This window comes from Lineus longissimus, chromosome 14 (assembly GCF_910592395.1).
Source record: "Lineus longissimus chromosome 14, tnLinLong1.2, whole genome shotgun sequence".
Classification (NCBI taxonomy): Eukaryota; Metazoa; Nemertea; class Pilidiophora; order Heteronemertea; family Lineidae; genus Lineus; species Lineus longissimus.
In genome coordinates this window covers 3,054,980-3,078,843 of record NC_088321.1, presented here as the reverse complement: position 1 = coordinate 3,078,843, position 23,864 = coordinate 3,054,980, and the positions used below count along the sequence as shown (strand labels likewise).

The 23,864-nt window shown below is 40.0% G+C and overlaps 1 protein-coding gene across 1 annotated transcript; it reads left to right on the top strand.

Moving 5' to 3' along the window:
• The first annotated feature begins 7,926 nt into the window (after window positions 1-7,926).
• Window positions 7,927-23,470, top strand: LOC135499045 (uncharacterized). The gene is made up of 10 exons (XM_064789685.1): window positions 7,927-7,965; window positions 8,239-8,498; window positions 8,844-9,019; window positions 19,486-19,551; window positions 19,899-20,008; window positions 20,173-20,273; window positions 20,688-20,727; window positions 21,852-21,936; window positions 22,752-22,806; window positions 23,184-23,470. Exons 3-8 carry the CDS (start codon window positions 8,898-8,900, stop codon window positions 21,884-21,886), a joined length of 474 nt encoding a protein of 157 aa, XP_064645755.1. The 5' UTR covers window positions 7,927-7,965; window positions 8,239-8,498; window positions 8,844-8,897; the 3' UTR covers window positions 21,887-21,936; window positions 22,752-22,806; window positions 23,184-23,470.
• The last annotated feature ends 394 nt before the right edge of the window (window positions 23,471-23,864 follow it).

Here is a 23,864-nt window from a genome sequence, read left to right as displayed (position 1 = left end):
TTCAACGTAAATATAACAGGACCTTAATATCGATACAAAACCTAGCGTTTTGTTTTAGACGATACTGTACTTAGAATAACCAGAGTCTTTCAAATAAAGAGTCGCGATCGGGTCGCGGCGAGTTTCCTTTGATCCCACAGCTCTCTCGGGCAATTAACTGGAAGCCATGATGATCATGAAGTCCTTTTTAATTCAGCTACAAAAAAACTGAGCTGAGGTGCAAAACAATGATGGAACGACCACAATTCCACGAAAAGTATTTACTCTGTATATGATTACACATATGATTTATTGGGTTACAAATATATGTAATATAAATTTTAATTGATGAGAACGATCTTAAAAATTTGGCAGATGTGTTGATTAGCTGCTAATTGCCAAACATAACAATAATCAAACCACAATTAAGCTGCATGCACTCTCATCTCTTTTTTTTGCAAAACTTTTTTTTAATAATTAGGTTGTAATCTATGGCAATATATTTTTTATGCTGTAAATTGTTTCTTATGAGGTGACTCAAAAATTGATGTACACATCATAAATGTTTGTAAGGTTTCAACCAAATTGCGTGTTCAATAATATTTGAACGGTATACCTCACACCACTTTGCCCTTATGTGTGCGAAAACAAGCTCAATAAACTAGAAACTGGGCTTCAAAATTGCAAAACTATCAAAGATCCCATTAAATAACAGCAACATTAAATTTGAAAAATTTAATAGACATGAAATGGGATTTCTAAACATGACGGGACGTTTTGCATTTGTTCATGTTTTTTTCGTTTTTTACCGCGAACGCGAAATTAAACCTGCTATAAAACTAGTTGTAGTCGGTCACAATTAATAAGATATGAATATCCCATTAGATGACAACAAACGGAACCATATGATACCCTTAGATGGTCAATTATAAAGCACCGACAACATACTTAACTGCTAACCACAAAAATATGTGATGACGTGGAGTAGAAAAACGCTTTTCGAGAATTATTCTCAAACTAGTGCCATCACTTCTCCTCAAAACTGTCTAATAGCAAAATCCGAAACATATCGCTTTTCGTATAAATTTTATCTTTGACATTATATCTAAATAGTTTTATAGAGATCGTTGACTTTGAAGCAGGCGTTAGTTTTTAAACAGGGTGTTTGTGACGGCCATGTTCAGCTGATCGAAGAATTGTTCAAAGTCCAGTTGTGCGGAATTGGCTTGGGTGTACCACGTGACCCGAGAGAGCTCTGTCCCTACGCGCGTCTTCCGAAACGGGTGGCGGCTTTGATATTGAAGCTATGTTCCCTAGTTGCCTGACTCTTTATTTGAAAGACTCTGGATTAACTTTATCATGGCGGGTAAGGTATTGGTTTACCTTTGCAACACATAATAGAAACAAGGCCGTCCAATTACAGTGTCGAAGGAGTACAATCAGATAAGAATAATAGATGCGGGCCTTACGCCCCTCAAAATGAACTAACCTTTTGTGTATTTCATTTTTATCGTCATTTCCTCTCTGAGTAAGAATGTATTTTCCTTGGTCAAACCGATACCTTCAGCCACCGTGCTTATGATGAAAATCGTATAGAAGCAATGATTAGAAGAAATGATTCATGAAACACTCACCTCTATTAACTTTTCGTGTATAGTTGAGTTATTTTGGCATGTACGCAACGGTCTACTTGGTTTACAAAAGGCTTCGAAATACTCACACAACCCACTTAAGGAATTTCAAAAATTCCTTCGAGGATTTGGCAACAATGCAATGCCATCATTGATATTTCTTTCGAAAAAGTGCGGTTTAGTCAGAAACTAACGCGAATTTGACGAATACAAGGTTACTTATACACACCACGACAGCAATCTTCGATTGTACTTATTAAGTGGAAGGCGTTACCATGAACATTTCAACAATGTTGCAATAAAAAACTGCATGATACATAGCTTACAATTTAAGATATTAAGATTCATCAAGTAAGCGGCACCGTGATGAGCCAACAGGCTTACCTTCTACTTATTTCGAAACTAGTGCATTTCTAAAATGGTCAAATAAATATCGTTTGTTTACTTTCATGGGTGACGTTCAAAGCATTTTGAAGTAATCCGATATTATTACTAGTATTCACACGTTTTACATGTGCGTATAAATTATTTGTCATCACGTGGTTTGGCAGTCGACTGGTGTAATAAGTGTCCTTGCAATGTGTTAGTATAGGCTTCACATGTTATAACTCTCGCTTCTTACTCTTTCAGGGACCTCTGATGGTAAGGAAACAGCATACAGCTTTGTAACAGGTTTCAGAGATCTTTTTCTGAGTGAAAGGCGTTTTCATGATCACTATAATCGCTGTCATAAAATCACACAGAGTATGTATGGTCTCATTGGAAATGTTAGTAAACATTACAGTTGGTAATGGTTCCCGGAATGAAAAATAAAAAATAATTCAATAAACGCTCTACCAAAACTAGGCGCTTGTCGCATCTGAACTTGACAGGTTGATACGGACTTGTTGTTCATTTCCCTATTGTTGACCTTTTGTGAAATCTATTACAAACTGATTTGGTCACATTCAACAAAAGGTCTACAATAGGGAAATGAACAACAAGTCCGTATCAACCTGTCAAGTTCAGATGCGACAAGCGCCTAGTTTTGGTAGAGCGGGTCACAAATAATGAATGCACTGGTGTCCGATATACTAGGTGTACCATGAACATAAAAATTACTTTGATGGATAAGGCCTGAACTCACGGTGCAAGCAAACATGGATCGTAGTTGAAGTGAATTCAAAAGTGATTTAAAATGTCAACGATGAGTTCACCGGAGAAAAAAATAAAACAGCAGATTGCAAATACCCTCCCTCCAAGTTTGAAAAACCAAACCTTTGTTAAGAGTTGAAATGCAATAACAAACGGACAATATTTACCTTTTTACCTCGTTGACAAGCACTATACATATACTCATCAGTGCAGTCAATTATTTTCATAAATATATACCTCATGGTCGTGTTTAACTTCGAAATATTTCGGAACATCGTCCTTGTGTTAGAATTTCGTACCCAGGACCAGCCCGTATGATCAATATCATATTCTTTGTGGGATATCAAATAATGCGCTGTTGGCAACCACTATGAGCGGCGAAACGTGCAAAATCTTCATCCCCTGATGGAGAAATTGATGATCAACGTGAAAAACTAAATGGACAAGTCAACTTACCAATACCACATCCATGATATGGCGAACCTGTCTGGCTAATCAACTCATGTCTTGGTTGGAGGTGGGAACAGCCAGATCGCCGGTTTGAATGCTCGCAGATGTAAGTTGCGATCCACGTAAATAACTGGCCGCGGAATTCCGTTTAAAAAATCGGACAAATCAGCCATTTGTATCAGCTTCTTTGTGCTCCCGAACCCATTGTTTCGCCGTCAGCCAATCGCCTAGTGGAAAACTATGCCTACTTCATAATGCAATGGTCTGCATGACTCGATTTGCTATGGTCACACATCCGTCTATCTTTGGTTTATGCGGTGTTCAACCGCGAAGTTTCTTTACAGAAGTTCGTGCACATGAACCATTTTGTCGATTTGCAGAGCTCGCCTATATGATAATATTAATCATGAGACCCACTTTTGGCAACCGTTCTTGGAATCTATCCTCACTTATATTATTTGAGATCACCGTGGATGCACCTGATTCAGGAGATGTTAATCGTAACGAAGCGTTTTCTGTTAGGGTTCGTCTCTCTGTATGAAGCGCTAAGGATACGTATCTTCATATCCCAAGATATTTTGTTGAACATTTGTTAACGATGCTTCACTACATGAATGTATGCGCCTGCGTGTCTCGCCATATCTCGTCATGATTTTTATTGACTGCATGGTGGACCACTGGGCGATGCGTGGTCCTCCTATCATTCGGGTCCATATTTTTTGTCATATTTTTGTCATGGGACTAGGGCATGATCTCGGGGAGTGGTTGAGACACCAAGACAAAACCATTAATCTGCAGGACAAACACGTTTCTAGGTCGGCGATGCCTGTGGTCAGTCCCCCCCCCCCCCCTATCTAGTAAATACGGCCCTGTTTTTAACCCGGAATATAAAATTAGTTTCTGCATTGCCCATGTCCTACATAGGCATCGGGATCAAGGTTAATGCCGCCAGCCCCTGCCCCCCCCCCCCCCCCATCCCCGCCTCCGCCCCCTACTAGCCTTTTCAGTGTGTGTTGCCGCTGTTGACCTGGCGCTACCCCTTAGTAGTAGCGTCAATAATCAATTATTTATCCCAGTAACAGATGGAACGCTCCATGGACTTGCTGGTCTTTTGCCCGGCTTCAACCCTAATATTGTGTCCTTAGACAAACCGGAATCACCACCCCGATCATACGTATACAGCCGCACCCTGATCCATTATAGGCCAGATATACGAACCCTCCGGAACGGGGCTGTAGGTGAGGAGTGATGGGGCGGGGGGGGGGGGGGAGGTGGTAGTGGTAGAGAAAGTGGTCTTGTATCACATATACTCCTTCCCGTTACTGGATACCACCTTGGCCACCCCTCCCCCGAAAGCTAGTTACGTTGACCACAAGCACGTGTAGTTAATAAGAGCTCAACAGCCCCCAATAGCCTGACATCTCCCCCCCCCCCTCCCGCCCACTGACAACACAAGAAGAATGGTGTTGACAGAGGGTGATTTGGGGTGCGATTGAGCACTTTGTCCGGGGCGACCCGACTGTAACAACGATGTACAATTTCTATTGAAGAAGATACCACATATTTTCTGCAAACCTCCTGGCGAATGAACGGAAATATTTTATATGTTAAATGTCTCTTGAATGTGAGGCATAGTTTCGTAAGTCACTGATTTCATTCCTTGAATTTTGGCAGTATTCTTTGCGAGTTTGGTTTTAAAGATTGTATACTTCCAATTCATTTTTATGGTAATAATTCCTTCTTTGATTATTTTCGAGCACGTGGATTACCTTCCTGATCATCGCGCACTAGCGGGTTGCGCAATACCAAAATCAACAAACCGTAAACGAGGTTTATTCTTCAGTGCTTTTCGCAAATCCCGCTTTTTTACCGTGTATTTACCTGTGTTTTTACTCCTGCACTCTACTTCGTAAGTTTTTATTCCATAAGTCTTGGCCTATTACTAAAGAAACCAAAATGTTCAAAAGTTCGTTTCGATCTGTAGAACGGAATGACTGTGACATATTGGTCCACGTGGTACACTGGTAGCGCTAGCGTACATGTTATAATTGTACAGTAGTATGTGCACGTGTGTGTTGTGTGTACTGTTGACCGCCCACCATATAAGGCATCCCAACGCATCCCCTTTGCCAGGAAGGATTCTATTGATCAAAGATACCGAAGAGTTGACATTGCCTAAAAATTGTCGTGAAGTTAGATCGCATAGCCTAGGCCTATTTGCTCTGCATGGTAGGCCAAGGAGATGCGGCATTTTGTGAGGGAGACGCCCTCTATATACACTCTAGGCTATATTATGTCATGTCATGACTCTTGATTTTCTTGGTTTCTTCAAACTTAAGCAGTTTAAAATGAAATATATATAGGCTATAACATGTTAAGAGGGAATAACGTTATCCCCCTGAACATGTTCGATCATGCATTTAAGTACCAAAAATCATTGCCAACAGCTGCGGTAGCCTTCAGTCAACTTCCAAGATCCGTTTTGTGACAATATTAGGAATTGCCTACTAAACCTAGCTATAATTATTATTTCTGTGTTCTTCCCAGGCCCTGGTGAACCCAGACACCCAGTATCGTTAACCATTATAAGTTACAACACCTTTCTTCTTAATTGCTCATTTCCATTGTTTTGTAATCTCTCTCTGTTAAGCTGTTTGACCCCTTTTATGAACTTCCTGATAAGCAGCTGGTTACTAGGCCCCTGCCCTAGGCCCTGTCTAGTAATCTTGTATTGATACAGCTGTGTGCTGATTGGTTGTTTCTTTAATTATTGAGTGCTAGTTGGCTCAGAGCCTGATATTTGGGCTGGGCTATTTACCCACTAGGGGTGTGTGTAATTAAGTATAAATGATGATGTTTAGATGTTTTGAGTGAGTCCTGGCAGATCCAGAAATCCATCCTCCGCACTCTGTAGCTAAACAAGACGTTCTCTTGAAAAGTGCCAGAGCATTTTAGATCACGATTAGTTGCCTTCACCCTTGGTCTCATAGTGTGGTAAGATTCTTTCATATCAACTCTTGTTGATACTTTGTTGTGCACATAATTTTATAATGTTTCAGTGTCGGTTGAAGATAAGAAGTTAGAGTGACGTGGGTAATAAATAATGTAAAAAGATATCTTAGTTGGTTTAGTCTTTGGGTTCCGGTTTGAGTTCAGAGTTGCGACGTTTATACGGTGACAAATATATAAGCCCTTTACCGCTACACACTTCTTCATTTCAGCATATTTCTTCCTGATCTCGAGTAAAATTCACAGATCATCAGCGAAAGTAATTAATTCAGTACTACAAAGATGGTTTGAAAACTACCAAAAGTATAATCATAGCAAAATTGAAGAGGTTGCGAAAGAATTGGGTTTGATGTACAAGAATGTGAAGGTATGTTTCATATTAAATCAGAATAGTTTTTGAAGTTTTAGGATTTAGTTAAATCCAAATAATGTGACAGCTGTCTCTGAAAATATCACTTCTGTGGGATTGCTGAGACCTGTTTGTCCAGAAACATTTGACATTCTTTTTCATCTGGATATCTAATCACCACTCTCAATGATACTCTTGGCACCGTTTAAATATGATAACCATATATTGTTGATGATTGCCTTAACTACAAAAACAATGCCTTTACCAGAAATCTGCAATTGTACCCTTTTCAATGTGAGTTTTTAAAAGAGGATGGTACAATTGCAGACTGCAGAATAACATGCACAATGATTTGTTTCATTTTATCAATTTCAGTACTTCACCTTCACTTCAAAGACACCTGTTCGCCTCGGCACGATATAGAAGAGAAAACCAAGCGCATACAACATATTTATTAAAGATAAAATAAAACCATGAAAGGTGAATATTTCTCCTCATTTCAGAAAATTAGTGTTCAATAGTTTAAAAGTAGTATTCCATGACCAGCAACAGTTTTCTGGTGCTGGAAAAGACGTAGGATAACTTGTGAACCTGTCAATCTTCTATCCATCAGGTAAACCTCTCCTGGTGAACAATTTCGGACTTGGGCCAAGGAGTGGAATGCCCTTTCTGCCACGGCCAAAAAAGGCTACCAAGATAAAAGGGAACTATTGGACGTACGACCAACGAATGAAAGGGAGAGGATGGCCAGGGTAGAATTTCTTTGGAGAAAATTGGATGAAGCTGTAAGTACTGCTATTTTACTTCAAATACATTTTAAGCAAATTGCTTACCCAGTATGACACCCAATTGTGTAGTACTTTAAGATGTGTTGATGTGTTCACCATTGAAATTGAGAGTAAGATATTGGTGGCAGTGCTCTTAATGCAGCCTTGTGCCACAACCTTTGTGTGCCATCAGATTTCTGCTCCTGATCTCTCTGTTGCAGTCGGTGAACAATACTTATTAATATTATTGCATAATTCTGAAACCCAAAAATATTCTCAGTGGAGACTTTAGCCATTGTTAAACGAATAAACACACTCAAAAGACATTGTTAGATGTTGAAGTTGTTGCTGCTGAAGATTGTCTTAAGAACTCAGTTGCATGAACAATTAGGCATATTGTGAAAAGTTTACATGACCTGTTTAAGTTCTACCCTGCTTCTTTTCAGAGCTTTTTCTTTTATTTCTCAATCCTGGCTGTTTTTAATTTTGCAGTGTCAAGAACTGGGGACTTACGGAACGGATGTCTTCCTCCTTAGTTGAGGCGTGAAGTCGGGGAAAGATGTGGCCCTGGGCAATGGGAAAGGAAAAGTCTTCCTGGGAAAGAGCCCCAGTAATGTGACAAATTTCCGTCTCCACTGTAGATCTGGTAAGCACTGTCTAAAGTTTGTTCACTAATCATTGCTGGTCGATATTTCATTGCACCTATGCGTCATTGAAAAGGGAATGGTTTGCTTTGTGTAGAGGAGCTGGTTTGGTACTTACTAACCGTATTGCACAATGATTGTGTTCAGGCACACATACTAACTAGGTCTTGAACCTATCAGTTTATTCCTTTTTTAAAGCTTATGGTTTGTCTTTTTAAGTTTTATTGCAGCCATATTCTAAAATCTTACAAATTATTGTTGTCCTTAACTTTCAGATGTATTGTATAATAATATAATAATGTGACGCATTTATATAGCGCTCCTCAGTAACGTAACTGTTAAAGCGCTGTGGGATATCAAATTATTACGCCGGTCTCCACAGAAATCAATCAGGGGTTTCAAGGAGCAACCAGAAGGCACCCACTTGAACTTGACCAGTCGGGGAACCAAGGAGTGACTGCAGTTGGAACCAGCACTTTGGGTGAATCTGAAGACCTTGAAAAGAAGGTTCGAGAGGCCCTTAATATTGCTTATTGTAAGTTATTTTTATTTTGGTTTACTTCATAAATTTTCAGTTGACGCAACGTGTTCATGCTACTTCAGTATTTCTATTTTGCCCATAATATGTCACATTTCTATTTATTTTATGAAAAAAATCTTCCATTGTGAATTTTATGTGAATTCCGGTAATTTATTTCATAAAAAAGCTTAGTAGGTAAATTGGTAAAGACTGCCTGTCACTAACTTTGATATTTTTATTATCTTCCTGGATTACTGTTATGCTTTTGGTTGTAACGATGTCATCAGTGACAAATTGAATTAACTTGCATAACTTGTTGAATCCTATTCATTGTCAATTTAAATTCATATATTTTTTCAGGCGCTTCCACTGGTAGGGCTCGTTTCCCTTTAAAACAGCGATCATCACAAATGGATGGTCACTGTTCATGGCTTACCCGATGGACTGCAAATACCACGCTCTATGGGGAGCATGGGGAAGGCAAAGATGGCAGAACTCCTGGCAGTGATTCCGAATTTAAAAATTGTATTAAACATGTAAGTTCAATTTTCCAAAGTCATGTCAGTTTTGAGGAACTTTCTCCAGGCGTGGTTGTATGCGAGACCATGCTGGATCCTTGCGTTTTAATTACCAACAAGAGGCCCAAGGGCCTGGCGCTCAGCTGAGTAAGCAGATACAATTCATAGTTTAGCAGTTTTACCGGCGGGCAGAAAATGCCTGCTGCATACCGTCTGCAGACTGGGGTTTTTCTCATGAGTCAATAGAATCTAAGGTCTGGAATTAGGGGACCATATCAGCAGTTGCTTTCAGCCAACTTCTGTATTAAAATTAAGATCTGGAATTAGGGGACCATCTCAACAGTTGCCATGTGATTTTCACACCAAAAAATAAGAGGCCATTTCAGGTATATGCCAAACGGTAGAACAAAGATTATCTAGGCCGTTGTGCAAACAGGCTTTGCGATAAACCACGAGTTGGGGTGTAGGCCTAAATTCCTTTAACTGTGAACCAAGTGCATCCACTGGCACGCTACATGTATGTGTGACTCGCACGGATTTAGCACGTAGGGCCTACATGATGCTAATCAGCTAGGATGTATCTTGTGACCAGGACTGTAGTAATAAACATTTGCCTGAAAACATTTTTTATTTGGCCTAACAACACCTGTTTAGAATGTCAAAGAGGCCGGTATTTTCACTTAACATCAAGAGACAGAGGAGAACTGTCAAGGTGGGTGTTTGATATACAATGGTTTTCTGTTCCCACTTGGTTTCTTCATTCTGTTATCTTTAATTATATTGACTCATGTCATTCAGCACTTTTTATCATGAAATGCTGCCTTTGAAACGAACACAACCGTGCCGGCCAATCAACCAGGCGCAGGAGGCATATGGGCGGTTATTACCGCAAATAAAGACAAACCAAAGCAAAGACACTTGTGTAGCATATCAAGGACACGTAGATTGATACTCCAATGTGTGCCACATCAAAGACATCTGGACCATGCACCACATCAAAGATAACGATGCGAAGTCAACAGGCGGCGCCACCGTCTTGGGAAAAGTAAAAACGATTTCGACAACTATAGGTTTTTGTTGATATAAGCGACTATGTTTATTTTTATAATCATTTTTTTCTCGCAGTGAAATTTTTATTAATTGATTCAACTTCAATAAGTTAAATGAGAAGAAAAATAAATATCTCGACTTGAAAAAAAATTTAATTTCAAATTTTTTTTCTTGACTTAAAAAAAATATCTTGACTAGAAAAAAATCATTTCGACTAGAAAAAAAATCATTTCGACTTTTTGAAGCAAACGGCTTGCCATAGGAGAGAGGTTGCAAATAACAACATACGGCCGCCAGCAATCTACAGTGGCGCCGCCTGTTGACTTCGCATCGTTATCTTTGATGTGGTGTATGGTCCAGATGTCTTTGATGTGGCACACATAGGAGTATCAATCTACGTGTCCTTGATATGCTACACAAGTGTCTTTGCTTTGGTTTGTCTTTATTTGCGGTAATAACCGCCCATACAGGCACAACAGGCCGATACAATATACATGTTCTGTATTAAGTACGTCATCTGTCATGCACACCCAAAAAAATCTTCCTGCAAGATGATTCACAGGTAATTCAAATAATATAAGAAAACAAACTTTGAAAAAAAGTTGGCGCAAAGCAACTACTGATATGGTCCCCTAATTCCAAACCTTAGATTCTATTGACTCATGAGAAAACCCCCAGTCTGCAGACGGTATGCAGCATGAATTTTCTGCCCGCCGGCAGTTTTACTGATACTTTTAGATAGATTTGGCAAGGACTATATAGTTACAATAACCATGGATGCTTCAATTTGTCAACTGTGAAAGATGTAAGTGACATCACATGAAGTAATGCAGTGCGAGTGCGACATTTCCAATAGAGCCAGGATCTATGTCACAGTGACACACGGACAGGATTGGTTTTCCTTCTGGTATCAAAATTGATGTCCTCATACTAGTATATCCTGAAAAGGTATTTGGACACTTACATGATCAGTGTACCGTTGAGCTTGGGTCTGGTGCAATACCAACTTGAAATGGGGGGTGGGGGGTTAGTGGATTTAGCAAAGTGTTTGGGATGCCCTGTATGTGAAGAAGTAAGATAAAGAGGCGCTTAAGAAAATTAACTTTATTGGTAAAAGATTGACCTGACCTGCAGGTGATTGGAATTTAACAAAGGTTGATTGCAATCATGGAGTAAATTATATAAGAATCACTGATTTGGCAAAGATTATTACAAGACGTCAAAGTGATTGTACAGTGTTGGCTGTAGCACCTGGTGACTCCAGGAGGAACATGTGAGACAGCTGGCGTGTTGCCAACTCTGGACCTACTTTCCGTCAATGCTGAATACGTCGATGAGAGCTCTCGAACTATCATTCCATGCAAAAAATGGCAATGACAACACCATTAATAACTTCAAATTATTTTGGGTCTGTGAAGTTGGTTCCCAGTTCCCAGTTCCCAGTTCGTTATTCGTACCCATTTTGAAACATGGTGTGTTTGGGTACGAAATGGGCTAAGCATTTATTCCCAGTTCCCAATTCAAATTTCTTTCAAATATTAACCCTCCACAGTCCGATAACTCAACTTGGTGGTTTTAACCCTTTCTCGATTCAACTATCAGTGACTTTAACCCTTTCTGACCCATTTCCCGGTTCAAAATACCAGCTCCTTATTCGTCTTAACTCGTTTTAACCCTTTATAACTCCATTTCCCGATTCATTTACAGTCACTTTAACCCTTTCTGACTCCATTTCATTCATTTGCAAGTCTCTTTAACCCTTTCTGACTCCATTTCCCAGTTCAAAGTGCCCTGGATCGAGTTTGTTTACAATATGCAGCGCCATCTTGGAAAAGCTGTGACGTCACCGCGGTATCGTCCTTGATTTGCAAGTCACTTTAACCCTTTTTTACTCCATTTCCCGGTTCAAAATGCCAGCTCCTTATTCGTCTTAGCTCATTTTAACCCTATATAACTCCATTTCCCTATTCAAATGCTGGCTCCCGATTCAGCTGCAAGTCTCTTTAACCCTTTCTGACTCCATTTCCCGGTTCAAAATGCCAGCTCCTTATTCGTCTTAGCTCATTTTAACCCTATATAACTCCATTTCCCTATTCAAATGCTGGCTCCCGATTCAGCTACAAGTCACTTTAACCCTTTCTGACTCCATTTCCCGGTTCAAAATGCCAGCTCCTTATTCGTCCTAACTCATTTTAACCCTATATAACTCCATTTCCCTATTCAAATGCTGGCTCCCGATTCAGCTACAAGTCACTTTGACCCTTTCTGACTCCATTTCATTCATTTGCAAGTCACTTTAACCCTTTCTGACTCCATTTCCCAGTTCAAAATGCCGTGGATCGGGTTTGTTTACAATATGCAGTGCCATCTTGGAAAAGCCGTGACGTCACCGCGGTATCGTCCTTGATTTGCAAGTCACTTTAACCCTTTTTGACTCCATTTCCCAGTTCAAAATGCCAGTTCCTTATTCGTTTTAACTCATTTTAACCCTATATAACTCCATTTCCCTATTCAAATGCTGGCTCCCAATTCAGCTACTAGTCACTTTAACCCTTTCTGACTCCATTTCATTCATTTGCAAGTCACTTCAACCCTTTCTGACTCCATTTCCCGGTTCAAAATGCCAGTTTCTTATTCGTCTAAACTCATTTTAACCCTATATAACTCCATTTCCCTATTCAAATGCTGACTCCCAATTCAGCTACTAGTCACTTTAACCCTTTCTGACTCCATTTCATTCATTTGCAAGTCACTTTAACCCTTTCTGACTCCATTTCCCGGTTCAAAATGCCAGTTCCTTATTCGTCTTAACTCATTTCAACCCTCTATAAGTCCATTTCCCTATTCAAATGCTGACTCCCGATTCAGCTACAAGTCACGTTAACCCTTTCTGACTCCATTTCATTCATTTGCAAGTCACTTTAACCCTTTCTGACTCCATTTCCCGGTTCAAAATGCTCAGTTCCTTATTCGTCTTAACTCATTTCAACCCTCTATAAGTCCATTTCCCTATTCAAATGCTGACTCCCGATTCAGCTACAAGTCACGTTAACCCTTTCTGACTCCATTTCATTCATTTGCAAGTCACTTTAACCCTTTCTGACTCCATTTCCCGGTTCAAAATGCCAGCTCCTTATTCGTTTTAACTCATTTTAACCCTCTATAAGTCCATTTCCCTATTCAAATACTGGCTCCCAATTCAGCTACAAGTCACTTTAACCCTTTCTGACTCCATTTCATTCATTTGCAAGTCTCTTTAACCCTTTCTGACTCCATTTCCCAGTTCAAAATGCCCAGTTCCTTATTCGTCTTAACTCATTTTAACCCTATATAACTCCATTTCCCTATTCAAATACTGGCTCCCGATTCAGCTACAAGTCACTTTAACCCTTTCTGACTCCATTTCATTCCTTTGCATTTCACTTGAACCATTTCTTAGCCCATTTCCCGGTTCAAAAGCCAGCTACTTATTCGTCTTAACTCATTTTAATCGCATCGTGGTTCAGGGACACCAAGCCGGGTAAGACAGTCACATCCCTTGCCCATGATATTGGTTATGAGGTGTCCTATAGTCCCATCTTGGTTCAGGGACATCTCTTGCCCATGATATTGGTTATGAAGTGTCCTAAAGTCCCATCGTGGTTCAGGGACACCAAGCCGGGTAAGACAGTCACATCCCTTGCCCATGATATTGGTTATGAGGTGTCCTATAGTCCCATCTTGGTTCAGGGACATCTCTTGCCCATGATATTGGTTATGAGGTGTCCTATAGTCCCATCTTGGTTCAGGGACATCCCTTGCCCATGATATTGGTTATGAGGTGTCCTATAGTCCCATCATGGTTCAGGGACACCAAGCCGGGTAAGACAGTCACATCCCTTGCCCATGATATTGGTTATGAGGTGTCCTATAGTACCATCGTGGTTCAGGGACACCAAGCCGGGTAAGACAGTCACATCTCTTGCCCATGATATTGGTTATGAGGTGTCCTATAGTCCCATCATGGTTCAGGGACACCAAGCCGGGTAAGACAGTCACATCCCTTGCCCATGATATTGTTTATGAGGTGTCCTTTAGTCCCATCTTGGTTCAGGGACATCTCTTTCCCATGATATTGTTTATGAGGTGTCCTATAGTCCCATCATGGTTCAGGGACACCAAGCCGGGTAAGACAGTCACATCTCTTGCCCATGATATTGGTTATGAGGTGTCCTTTAGTCCCATCTTGGTTCAGGGACATCTCTTGCCCATGATATTGGTTATGAGGTGTCCTTTAGTCCCATCGTGGTTCAGGGACACCAAGCCGGGTAAGACAGTCACATCCCTTGCCCATGATATTGGTTATGAGGTGTCCTTGGTTATTGGGTGTCCTATGCTTGTCCCATCGAGGTTCAGGACACCAAGACGAGCGAGATGGTCACATCCCTTGCCCATGATATAGGTTATGACATATCCTATACAGAGTCCTATACTGCTTGTCTCATCTTGGTTCAGGGACACTAAGCTGGATGTGTGACGGTCACATCCCTCGCCTATATGTTGGTTATGACATGTCCTATACCAGTGTACATGTAGTATGAAGAAGGCAGGTTTAGTTGTGATTTTGAACTCAAGGTACAGCCAATCATCATTTTAACCCCCACACATATATCACTATCAGGTTAAACCTTTTTTCGCTAAAGAATTGCATCATATTTATAACACTTTATAGGTACCATCTCTTATGAGGGAATAATATATCTTTCAAAAGCACATGAAAAAAGTGTCATGAGGAATCAGTAAAAAAAGGACCAGTGAATTTTTTTTTCAAGGAAAACCCCATTTTATTATAAAAATACATAGCTAAGTCAGAAGTCATGGATATAATTGTCATTTTCTGAAGATTTAGTGCATCTGCTGAAACTTAAAGGGAGTGTAAACAATCATCAACGTTTGCACAGAAAAATGCCATCAAAGTCATCCTTTAGCTAACTTTGCAATGCTGGCCCAGGCCTACTATTCAAGATGGCAGCCGAAATATAATACACAAAACTTGGTTCACGCCAAGTTGATTCTAATCAATACATATAATCCTAATTACTACAGCAAAACTGAGGGCATACATGGGTGAATTCAGGCCTATTATGTAATCTTCGCACGTTCCGAAAGCTGTCTGGGGTGAGGAACTGGGCTGTTTATTGGAATAGCAATTGATACTTTGGTGTCGTACCTCCCTGCAGAGCGTAATCTGGTAAAACTTGTACTTCAATTCCAGCTGAAACAGCTGTGGTGATAATACCATCGCTAACCTGTAACCTCACCATGCTTCAATGGGTGGGCGAAGTAGCTGGCTTTTGAACCGGGAAATGGGCTAAGAAATGGTTCAAGTGAAATGCAAAGGAATGAAATGGAGTCAGAAAGGGTTAAAGTGACTTGTAGCTGAATCGGGAGCCAGTATTTGAATAGGGAAATGGAGTTATATAGGGTTAAAATGAGTTAAGACGAATAAGGAACTGGGCATTTTGAACTGGGAAATGGAGTCAGAAAGGGTTAAAGAGACTTGCAAATGAATGAAATGGAGTCAGAAAGGGTTAAAGAGACTTGCAGCTGAATCGGGAGCCAGCATTTGAATAGGGAAATGGAGTTATAGAGGGTTAAAATGAGTTAAGACGAATAAGGAGGTGGCATTTTGAACCGGGAAATGGAGTCAAAAAGGGTTAAAGAGACTTGCAGCTGAATCGGGAGCCAGCATTTGAATCGGGAAGTGGAGTTATAGAGGGTTAAAATGCGTTAAGACGAATAAGGAACTGGCATTTTGAACTGAGAAATGTGTCAGAAAATGTTAAAGTCACTGATAGTTGAATCGGGAGGTTGGTAGGAAAGGGTTAAAACCACCAAGTTGAGTTATCGGACTTTGGAGGGTTAATATTTGAAAGAAATTTGAATTGGGAACTGGGAAATGCTTAGCCCATTTCCTAGTTCCTTATGTGTACCCAAATTCGTACCCAAACATGGGTACGAATAAGGAACTGCGAACTGGGAACTGGGAACTGGGAACTGGGAGCCAACTTCACAGACCCAATTATTTTCCGGTTATGATAACACAACACGCATCTTCATGATCATGATCTTTCTCAAACTAACTGAATGACCTAATCGCCTTGGACGCACTTTCTAAAATACCTTGGTACCGTAAAGTCAACTTTTAAATGGAAAATGCATAAGCCTCGTTCTGAGAGTGGAGTGTTTTGGACACGCAACCAAGATGCTCTACCAAAGTTCCCTCGGGTTGCACTAAAATGTGGAACCATGCACACAGCTCACTTCAGAAGTTTGAGGCTCTCAAAACACTGCTTCAAACACAAATCAGCCAAGGAAGCATCAACCACCCTAAGTTTTTTAATGAGCACTACACATATTTGCTGAGAAAAACGCTCCAAATAGCCCATTTGCGCGGATTTTAGCGTCACTTGAGCGAGCCGATCCGGACTTCCTATACGGGCTGCCGTAACATAATGTAAACAACGGCGCTACCGGCGCTCCGGGCAGGCGATGGATGGAATTTGCCAAATTCGCACATATTCAAGTTATTTCGTGGCCTATCTTTTTAAGTTTGAGGTATTTTAGAATAGAAATTGAACCCTCGGCTTCGGACCTTGGTTGAGTTACCAAGACACTCTCGGGTGGAGCTAAAATTTCGTCCAAACCCTCGCCTGTCGGCTCGGGTTTGGACTGTATTTTAGCTCCACCCTCGAGTGTCTTGGTAACTCAACCAAGGTCCTCCGCCTCGGGTTCAATTCCTTAAACCACATATCAATCCGCCCCGACGATCGACACATCCATTCGATTCGATAACACTCGATACAGTTTGATAAATAAACAAAGTTTTCGTGCTTTTAGCTGTCAACATCAATGGCTATAATGTACTCCTGCAGAATAGTAGAACTAATAGAACTAATTTCCGAAGTTTCCAATAGTTTGAACACAAATCAGAACATCAACAATCAGCTGGACTCAGATCTGCATAAATTACGATAAATAATGAGGTAGTCGCTTCAATTTCGCAAAGAAAGTTGACTCCATTCGAAGGTTGTTTTGACCAAATTCCGTTGAACTCATCGTTATGAGGGCATTTAAACACATTCTCGTTGATCTTTTCTATAAACGTGTGAAGTTTCGTACCAAAATACATTTCCGTAAAGGCTTAAATAAGAAAATTTGTCACTTACAAAATCATCGCTCCGGTAGAAATAAAAAGGTCACCGCCATTTTCTTGATGATAGTACTCCAGGTAACCTCGACCGCGCAGTGGAGGGTCGAGCCGCCTCGTCAATTTACCCCAGACGAGCCGTTCATACAGTGAATGCACTGGCAATACCAGCAGTCGGGTATTCCCTGGTTCGAGGTTTTCATGTCAGTTCGCGGACGCGAAATTTTTTTCTGCAGGATACTTCTGCCATAGTGTACATCTGACAGCCAATCAGAATTCAAGGCAAGCACGTGTCTTTGTTGACGTCATCTTTCCACATGGCGCAATAATGTCAACAATGCCACGTGTTCTGATAATCTTGGAAAGAACAAGTTAGCAAATGGTTAGAGGAGTATATTAGCTAAAATATATTTATTTGCAGTATCTTAACATGTATTTTCATTGTCGAGTGGACTGTATTTATTGGACTTGTCTGTTAAAGGCGCACTGTGCTCGGCAAAATAGCCGAGGTTGAATGTTTATCTGTCAACCGTGTAACTAGTTCTGCTGTATATGCATAGGTGGCGCCACCATTCAATTTATTTTGTTTGCTTGTCAAAATGTGTTTTAAACAATGGCCCTTCAACAATGTTCAAACTACCAAAATAGGCCTGATACCTTCAACAGCAGACATCGGATACACTGTCCCTTTAATAATTATCAACATTGGCAACACTGTCAGTGTCACTGCCCCTTAAAATTTCACAAATCGCGAGACATCGGATACACTGTCCCTTTAATAATTATCAACATTGGCAACACTGTCAGTGTCACTGCCCCTTAAAATTTCACAAATCAATGCATGCACTGCAATGTAGCGATCAGATCAGCTGATGCCTCTTTCGTACGCATAATATCATCAATTTTACAATGAATCTGTGCAATTCATTCCTAAACACTACGACACAAACCTTGAGTTGAGCATAATTGGGGTCAGACAATGAACTATTGTCACATTCACAGTTGAAGTGGCACTCGGCATGCGACTCGGTATCGTCCATTGTATTTGCATTATCATGCATAAATAAACAGTGTGACGTCAAAGATCGCGCCAATTGTGATTGGCTGTCAGATGTACACTGTGGCAGAAGTATCCTGCAGAAAAAAATTTCGCCGGCGGGAAATTTAAAGCGGAATCATCCCGGTGTAATGTTTTTGAGTGTTTCTGTTTTTGAGTGTTTCCCCTCATTGTTTGGGAACGCTCAAAAATAGATTGACAAGTTTTTCTGTGTATCCCCCCTATTGAAAAGTCGTGGTCTCTCTAGCTGCCTATTGTTTGGAAACACTGACACATGGGAAACAACCACAGATGTTACACCGGGTCAAACAACAGTTTTGCTCACTACCGCCAACTGGTGATATAAATTGACTCTAATCTATTTATGTCAAAACTTCTGTATCATGAAGACCTTTTCAACTTTATTTCAATTTACCCCAGACGAGCCGTTCATACAGTGAATGCACTGGCAATACCAGCAGTCCGGTATTCCCTGGTTCGAGGTTTTCATGTCAGTTCGCGGCGGGGAATTTTAAGCGGAATCATCCCGGTGTAATGTTTTTGAGTGTTTCTGTTTTTGAGTGTTTACCCTCATTGTTTGGGAACGCTCAAAAATAGATTGACAAGTTTTTCTGTGTATCCCCCCTATTGAAAAGTCGTGGTCTCTCTAGCTGCCTATTGTTTGGAAACACTGACACATGGGAAACAACCACAGATGTTACACCGGGTCAAACAACAGTTTTGCTCACTACCGCCAACTGGTGATATAAATCGACTCTAATCTATTTTATATCAAAACTTCTGTATCATGAAGACCTTTTCAACTTTATTTCAAGCTTTTATCTGCTGGAATAGAGCGTCAAATCATTGTTTTTTCATTTACGCATTTTGCCCCCTGGGGAGCTGAATTTGAGTCGAATTGCGCAAATTGTTTTCCGTAACCAACATTTTCTGCGGTGTTTTTAAGCAAGACTAGATTTGAAGTGCCTCGGTTGTATTATTACAAAATGCCCAACTTTGTCTACAGATGGCTAGATGGAAGGATGGAAGGACGGAGACCAATCGAATAGCTATTTGACTAGCCCCGCTGACTTTGTCAGCTGAGCTAAAAACTAAGCAACCGATGTACATGTACCTCCTTTTGTGCTTCTACACGCACTCTTGATCTGTTGGTTTTGCTATTCAGTTTTTAATTTTTGATTTTTACAGTGCATCAAGCACCCTACCTGAACAACCACATTATGCTGCTGAAGAAATGTCATCCGACACCTCTAGGTGAGGGTCCCTGTTATCTACATTTGCTAGAAGTAGAAGCATTATCAAATTGACCTGATGTTCAATGGTGACAGATACTTTGGTCTTTGTGATAAATAACACAAATGTCATTAAATGGGCAATGTCCACCTTATTGCGGTGCCCTTTGTTAAATTCGAGGCCAGTAAACATGTATTTACTACAAAAACTGAGAAAATGGGCACCAATATTTGCCTAAAAAACTCAATGATTTTAAGCTGGTATCATGCGACATTGACATCTTTGCTTATTAGCCTCTTCGTCATTAAGGGTTGAATTACTTGGTTCGTGCATTTATGTAAAACAATGACACTGTGTTACATTTGCAGTATGCCACAGGTATTGGTGATGGATGATGAAGACACCCTCAGCTTAGATGAAGAAGGATCTCTACCATTGACCAACACCAGTGAAGTTCAACCCAGTGGCAGTGCTACAGGTAAGCATTTATATCAAGGTGTTATTTGAAAACGTTAGGTTTTGTAGTGCAATGGTCACCACTCCGCCGTCCCAGTAACGTCAGAGTATTGCTTACAATTATTGTTGGAGATATTCTTCAATCGTTGCGGTGCAATTAATTCTTTCTTAACTATTTTTATCCAGCCATGCTCAATTACCTTGCGGGAGGTGGGCTTGGAGTTGCTCCAGTTTTACCCTTGCCTATGCCACGACCAGCAGTATTTTCAAAGAAATCTTCCATTCGAGTAAGTATATTATCTGTACCTTTACAACATATTATCACCAAGAGCAATTTTGAAAAAAGATCCATTGGTCTCATACTGTAACATATTTTCATTTTTTGTCTGATTACCTGTGACAATATGACCTACCCTGTGTGTCATTTCCTCATTCATTCATACATGTACATGTGCACTTTTGTGTTTTCGCATAATCTGGAAGTAGAAGAATTAACTATGGCCTGTTCTGTTTTTCTTGCACTGTTTTTTAATAACCTTCATCTAGAAAAAGACACAATTCATCTTCATAATCTGTTCAATGCAATCAGAGTCTTGGTGAACCATTGAAATTGTACTTTGGGCAATTCACAAAATGCAGCATACTTCGAAGATACTTTTGTTTACATACTGATATACCGATCATTTTACAATGTCTTTCAGGATAACAAGGGCAGTGCGTTCAAGAAGTCGGTGAACCCAAGTAAGTACAATGTGCTGTGTGGAAAAATATTAACATTGTTTCCTTTATTTGTTTTCATCAAGCGAGATGCCGCAGAAAACTACAACACTGCCCCTTCTAAACTTGTCAGTTGTTATATTTCTGTCTGGAACCAGGTGGTGGAAATCTTATACCAATAGTTATCACTTTTCAGGGTATTCCTGTAACTGCTGAAGCTACTGCTCTCCATTTAGGAAACTTAATTGGACTGAGGGTAAATAATCAAGACATACATAAAACAGTATCAGATTTCAATAGGCGGGTAAATGTCCTCATATCAAAGTTTTATTTTTGCAATTTTGAAACAAAAATCAAACTTTTTTACTCATATTGCATGTCACTCTATGGTACAGTCCTGAAGGATTTAAATAATAAAGTAGTAGGCGTATTATATACAGCATGGAGAAAAGCGGTGCGGAAATTATGCAGACTTCACCCTCGGACTCATTGTGCCCTTTTGCCACTAATATGAGATACCTGTTCAATAAAAACATTGTTACAAAACAGATTTTTAAACTTTTATCGTAAGGCTGTAAACAATTCCAATATCTATGTTAATCTTGCGAGTACGCTTTCTTTGAATGGCAGTGGCTCCAATGTATCAAATACACCCTCACACTTGGCTAGTGAGTTAGATATACCCAGGAACCACGTTCCTCCAACTTTCAAGGTACCTTTAAAGGCGGAGTTTTATAGACTGCAGCAAACTGCTGCTGTTATCAGAGATTTTTTAATGTATGGAGACACACTTTCGAGGATAGATATCGATAATATGAATGTAATTCTTGGGGTACTCTGTACTGGGTAGCCCTGTAAATGTCTATGCCTTATATGTAGGGATTGGGAGGGTCTTTCATTTCTTTGTCATCACTTTTTGTACTTTTGTTGCACTTGCACTTTTGCACATTTGTAATGTAATTTAATTTACATGAATAAAGATGATTATATATATTAAGTGGTGAGAGACATCTATTAGTTTAGGTACAGTGGTAACATGATTGGCACTGGCCAACAGTTATTTTCATGATAAAGGCAACTTTTGAATAGCACTTTTACCCTGTGAAGTAACCATTATTGTGCTCATCATTATTTTTCTAATCTTTAAGAGTCAGCAGGGAGGAGGAATTGGGAGTTCGGATGAAGAACACAAAATCCAGGGTTGGCATGAGAAAGAAGAAGTCAGCGAAACCGGTAGGAGCAGAAGTGTTTTCTAAATTATTCTTATTCATGTTTAAAACATTGATTTGATCATTGTTTTAAATCTCTTCATTAAATAGCTACATTATATTGATCGCAATTTGTTGCTTAAGGAATTGAACCCGAGGCGGAGGACCTTGGTTGAGTTACCAAGACACTCGAGGGTGGAGCTAAAATACAGTCCAAACCCGAGCCGACAGGCGAGGGTTTGGACGAAATTTTAGCTCCACCCGAGAGTGTCTTGGTAACTCAACCAAGGTCCGAAGCCGAGGGTTCAATTTCTATTCTAAAATACCTCAAACTTAAAAAGATAGGCCACGAAATAACTTGAATATGTGCGAATTTGGCAGATTCCATCCATCGCCTGCCCGGAGCGCCGGTAGCGCCATTGTTTACATTATGTTACGGCAGCGCGTATAGGAAGTCCGGATCGGCTCGCTCAAGTGATGCTAAAATCCGCGCAAATGGGCTATTTGGAGCGTTTTTCTCAGCAAATATGTGTAGTGCTCATTAAAAAACTTAGGGTGGTTGATGCTTCCTTGGCTGATTTGTGTTTGAAGCAGTGTTTTGAGAGCCTCAAACTTCTGAAGTGAGCTGTGTGCATGGTTTCCACATTTTAGTGCAACCCGAGGGAACTTTGGTAGAGCATCTTGGTTGCGTGTCCAAAACACTCCACTCTCAGAACGAGGCTTATGCATTTTCCATTTAAAAGTTGACTTTACGGTACCAAGGTATTTTAGAATATTCTTTCTAACCTCACTACAAACATTGAAACATTTTATTCAAACCATTTCCATTCACTCTTCTAGGATGCAGACGAGCAATTAAGCGAAGATGTAGCCAAACTTGCATCTTCGAACCAAGGTACATTTTAGGATTCTTATTCCTAGAGTCCAACCAATGGTAGATTATTTCATGCATCCAATCTTAATCCAGTATGCACGAAGTGTTTTTGAAATGGTTAAAATCACCTATTTGGCCTAAAAAATGATCCCTTTTTTTGCAATAATAAGCATCAAAAGTCATTTTACCAGTACAATATATGACAAAGAATTATGAATTCCTTCAATGAAATAGTGATATACAGGCAGCTTCAATATTGTAGCAAAAACATATTGTTGCGGTTGCTGCAAGAAAGGTCTTAGGGGATTTGGCAAATACAGCAGAACTCATCATTAAATGTCAATGAATGTAATTTTTGTTCTGGTATCTCTTTACAACTTTTTCCAAATATATTTCAGGTATAGTCGAGAAGATCTAAAAGCACCGAAAAAATAAGGGTGTTCTCGAATATCGAGTGAAGTGGGTTGGCTACGACGGTCCACAAGATGATACATGGGAACCACTCCGTCACCTCACGAGTGAACACTCACAAGCCATGCTGAGAGATTATCGGACGTCTTCAAGTGCCAAATAAGCCAGTATACATGCAGACATGACGAGTTGTTTAATTATGCGACAATGTTACTGCATAAAATCGCTTTTCAAAATCATTTGTGACATGTACATGTAATGTTGTTTTCTGTAAATAAAGCAAGATTTATTTTTCAATGATTTCTTCGTGATATTTTTGTCATGGTCTCTGTCAACATTGATTACAGTTTTATGTATGAATTGCTGTACTTGATGCAACTGTCAGTGGAGAAAAGAGCTTTTAGTGCACAACTTCGAAATAGTTGGCTCAACAGTTCATGGGAGAACGTCACAACATGAAATAATTTCCTTGTCAGGAAAAGGATACCTGTGTGTACATTTAAGGTCTGTTTAGACTCCTTGTGCAATGTAAGAACCAAAATCAAAGTGTTGAATACTGCCTGCCACTGTCTACAGTCCATGTTTGTGATTGGTCTAGGGCTATCCATATTCAAAGCAACTCGGACTTCACTACATTTTAACAGCTTTTTTGCTCATTGCTGTCAAAA

What these genes read in the sequence shown, in the direction of transcription:
- LOC135499045 (XM_064789685.1), top strand. Translation starts at nt 8,898, where the DNA reads ATGGTCACTGTTCATGGCTTACCCGATGGACTGCAAATACCACGCTCT. An exon ending in ATGTCATCCGACACCTCTAG is followed by an intron (nt 19,552 to 19,898) that starts GTGAGGGTCCCT and finishes TTACATTTGCAG; the next exon opens with TATGCCACAGGTATTGGTGA. An exon ending in CAAGAAGTCGGTGAACCCAA is followed by an intron (nt 20,728 to 21,851) that starts GTAAGTACAATG and finishes CTAATCTTTAAG; the next exon opens with AGTCAGCAGGGAGGAGGAAT.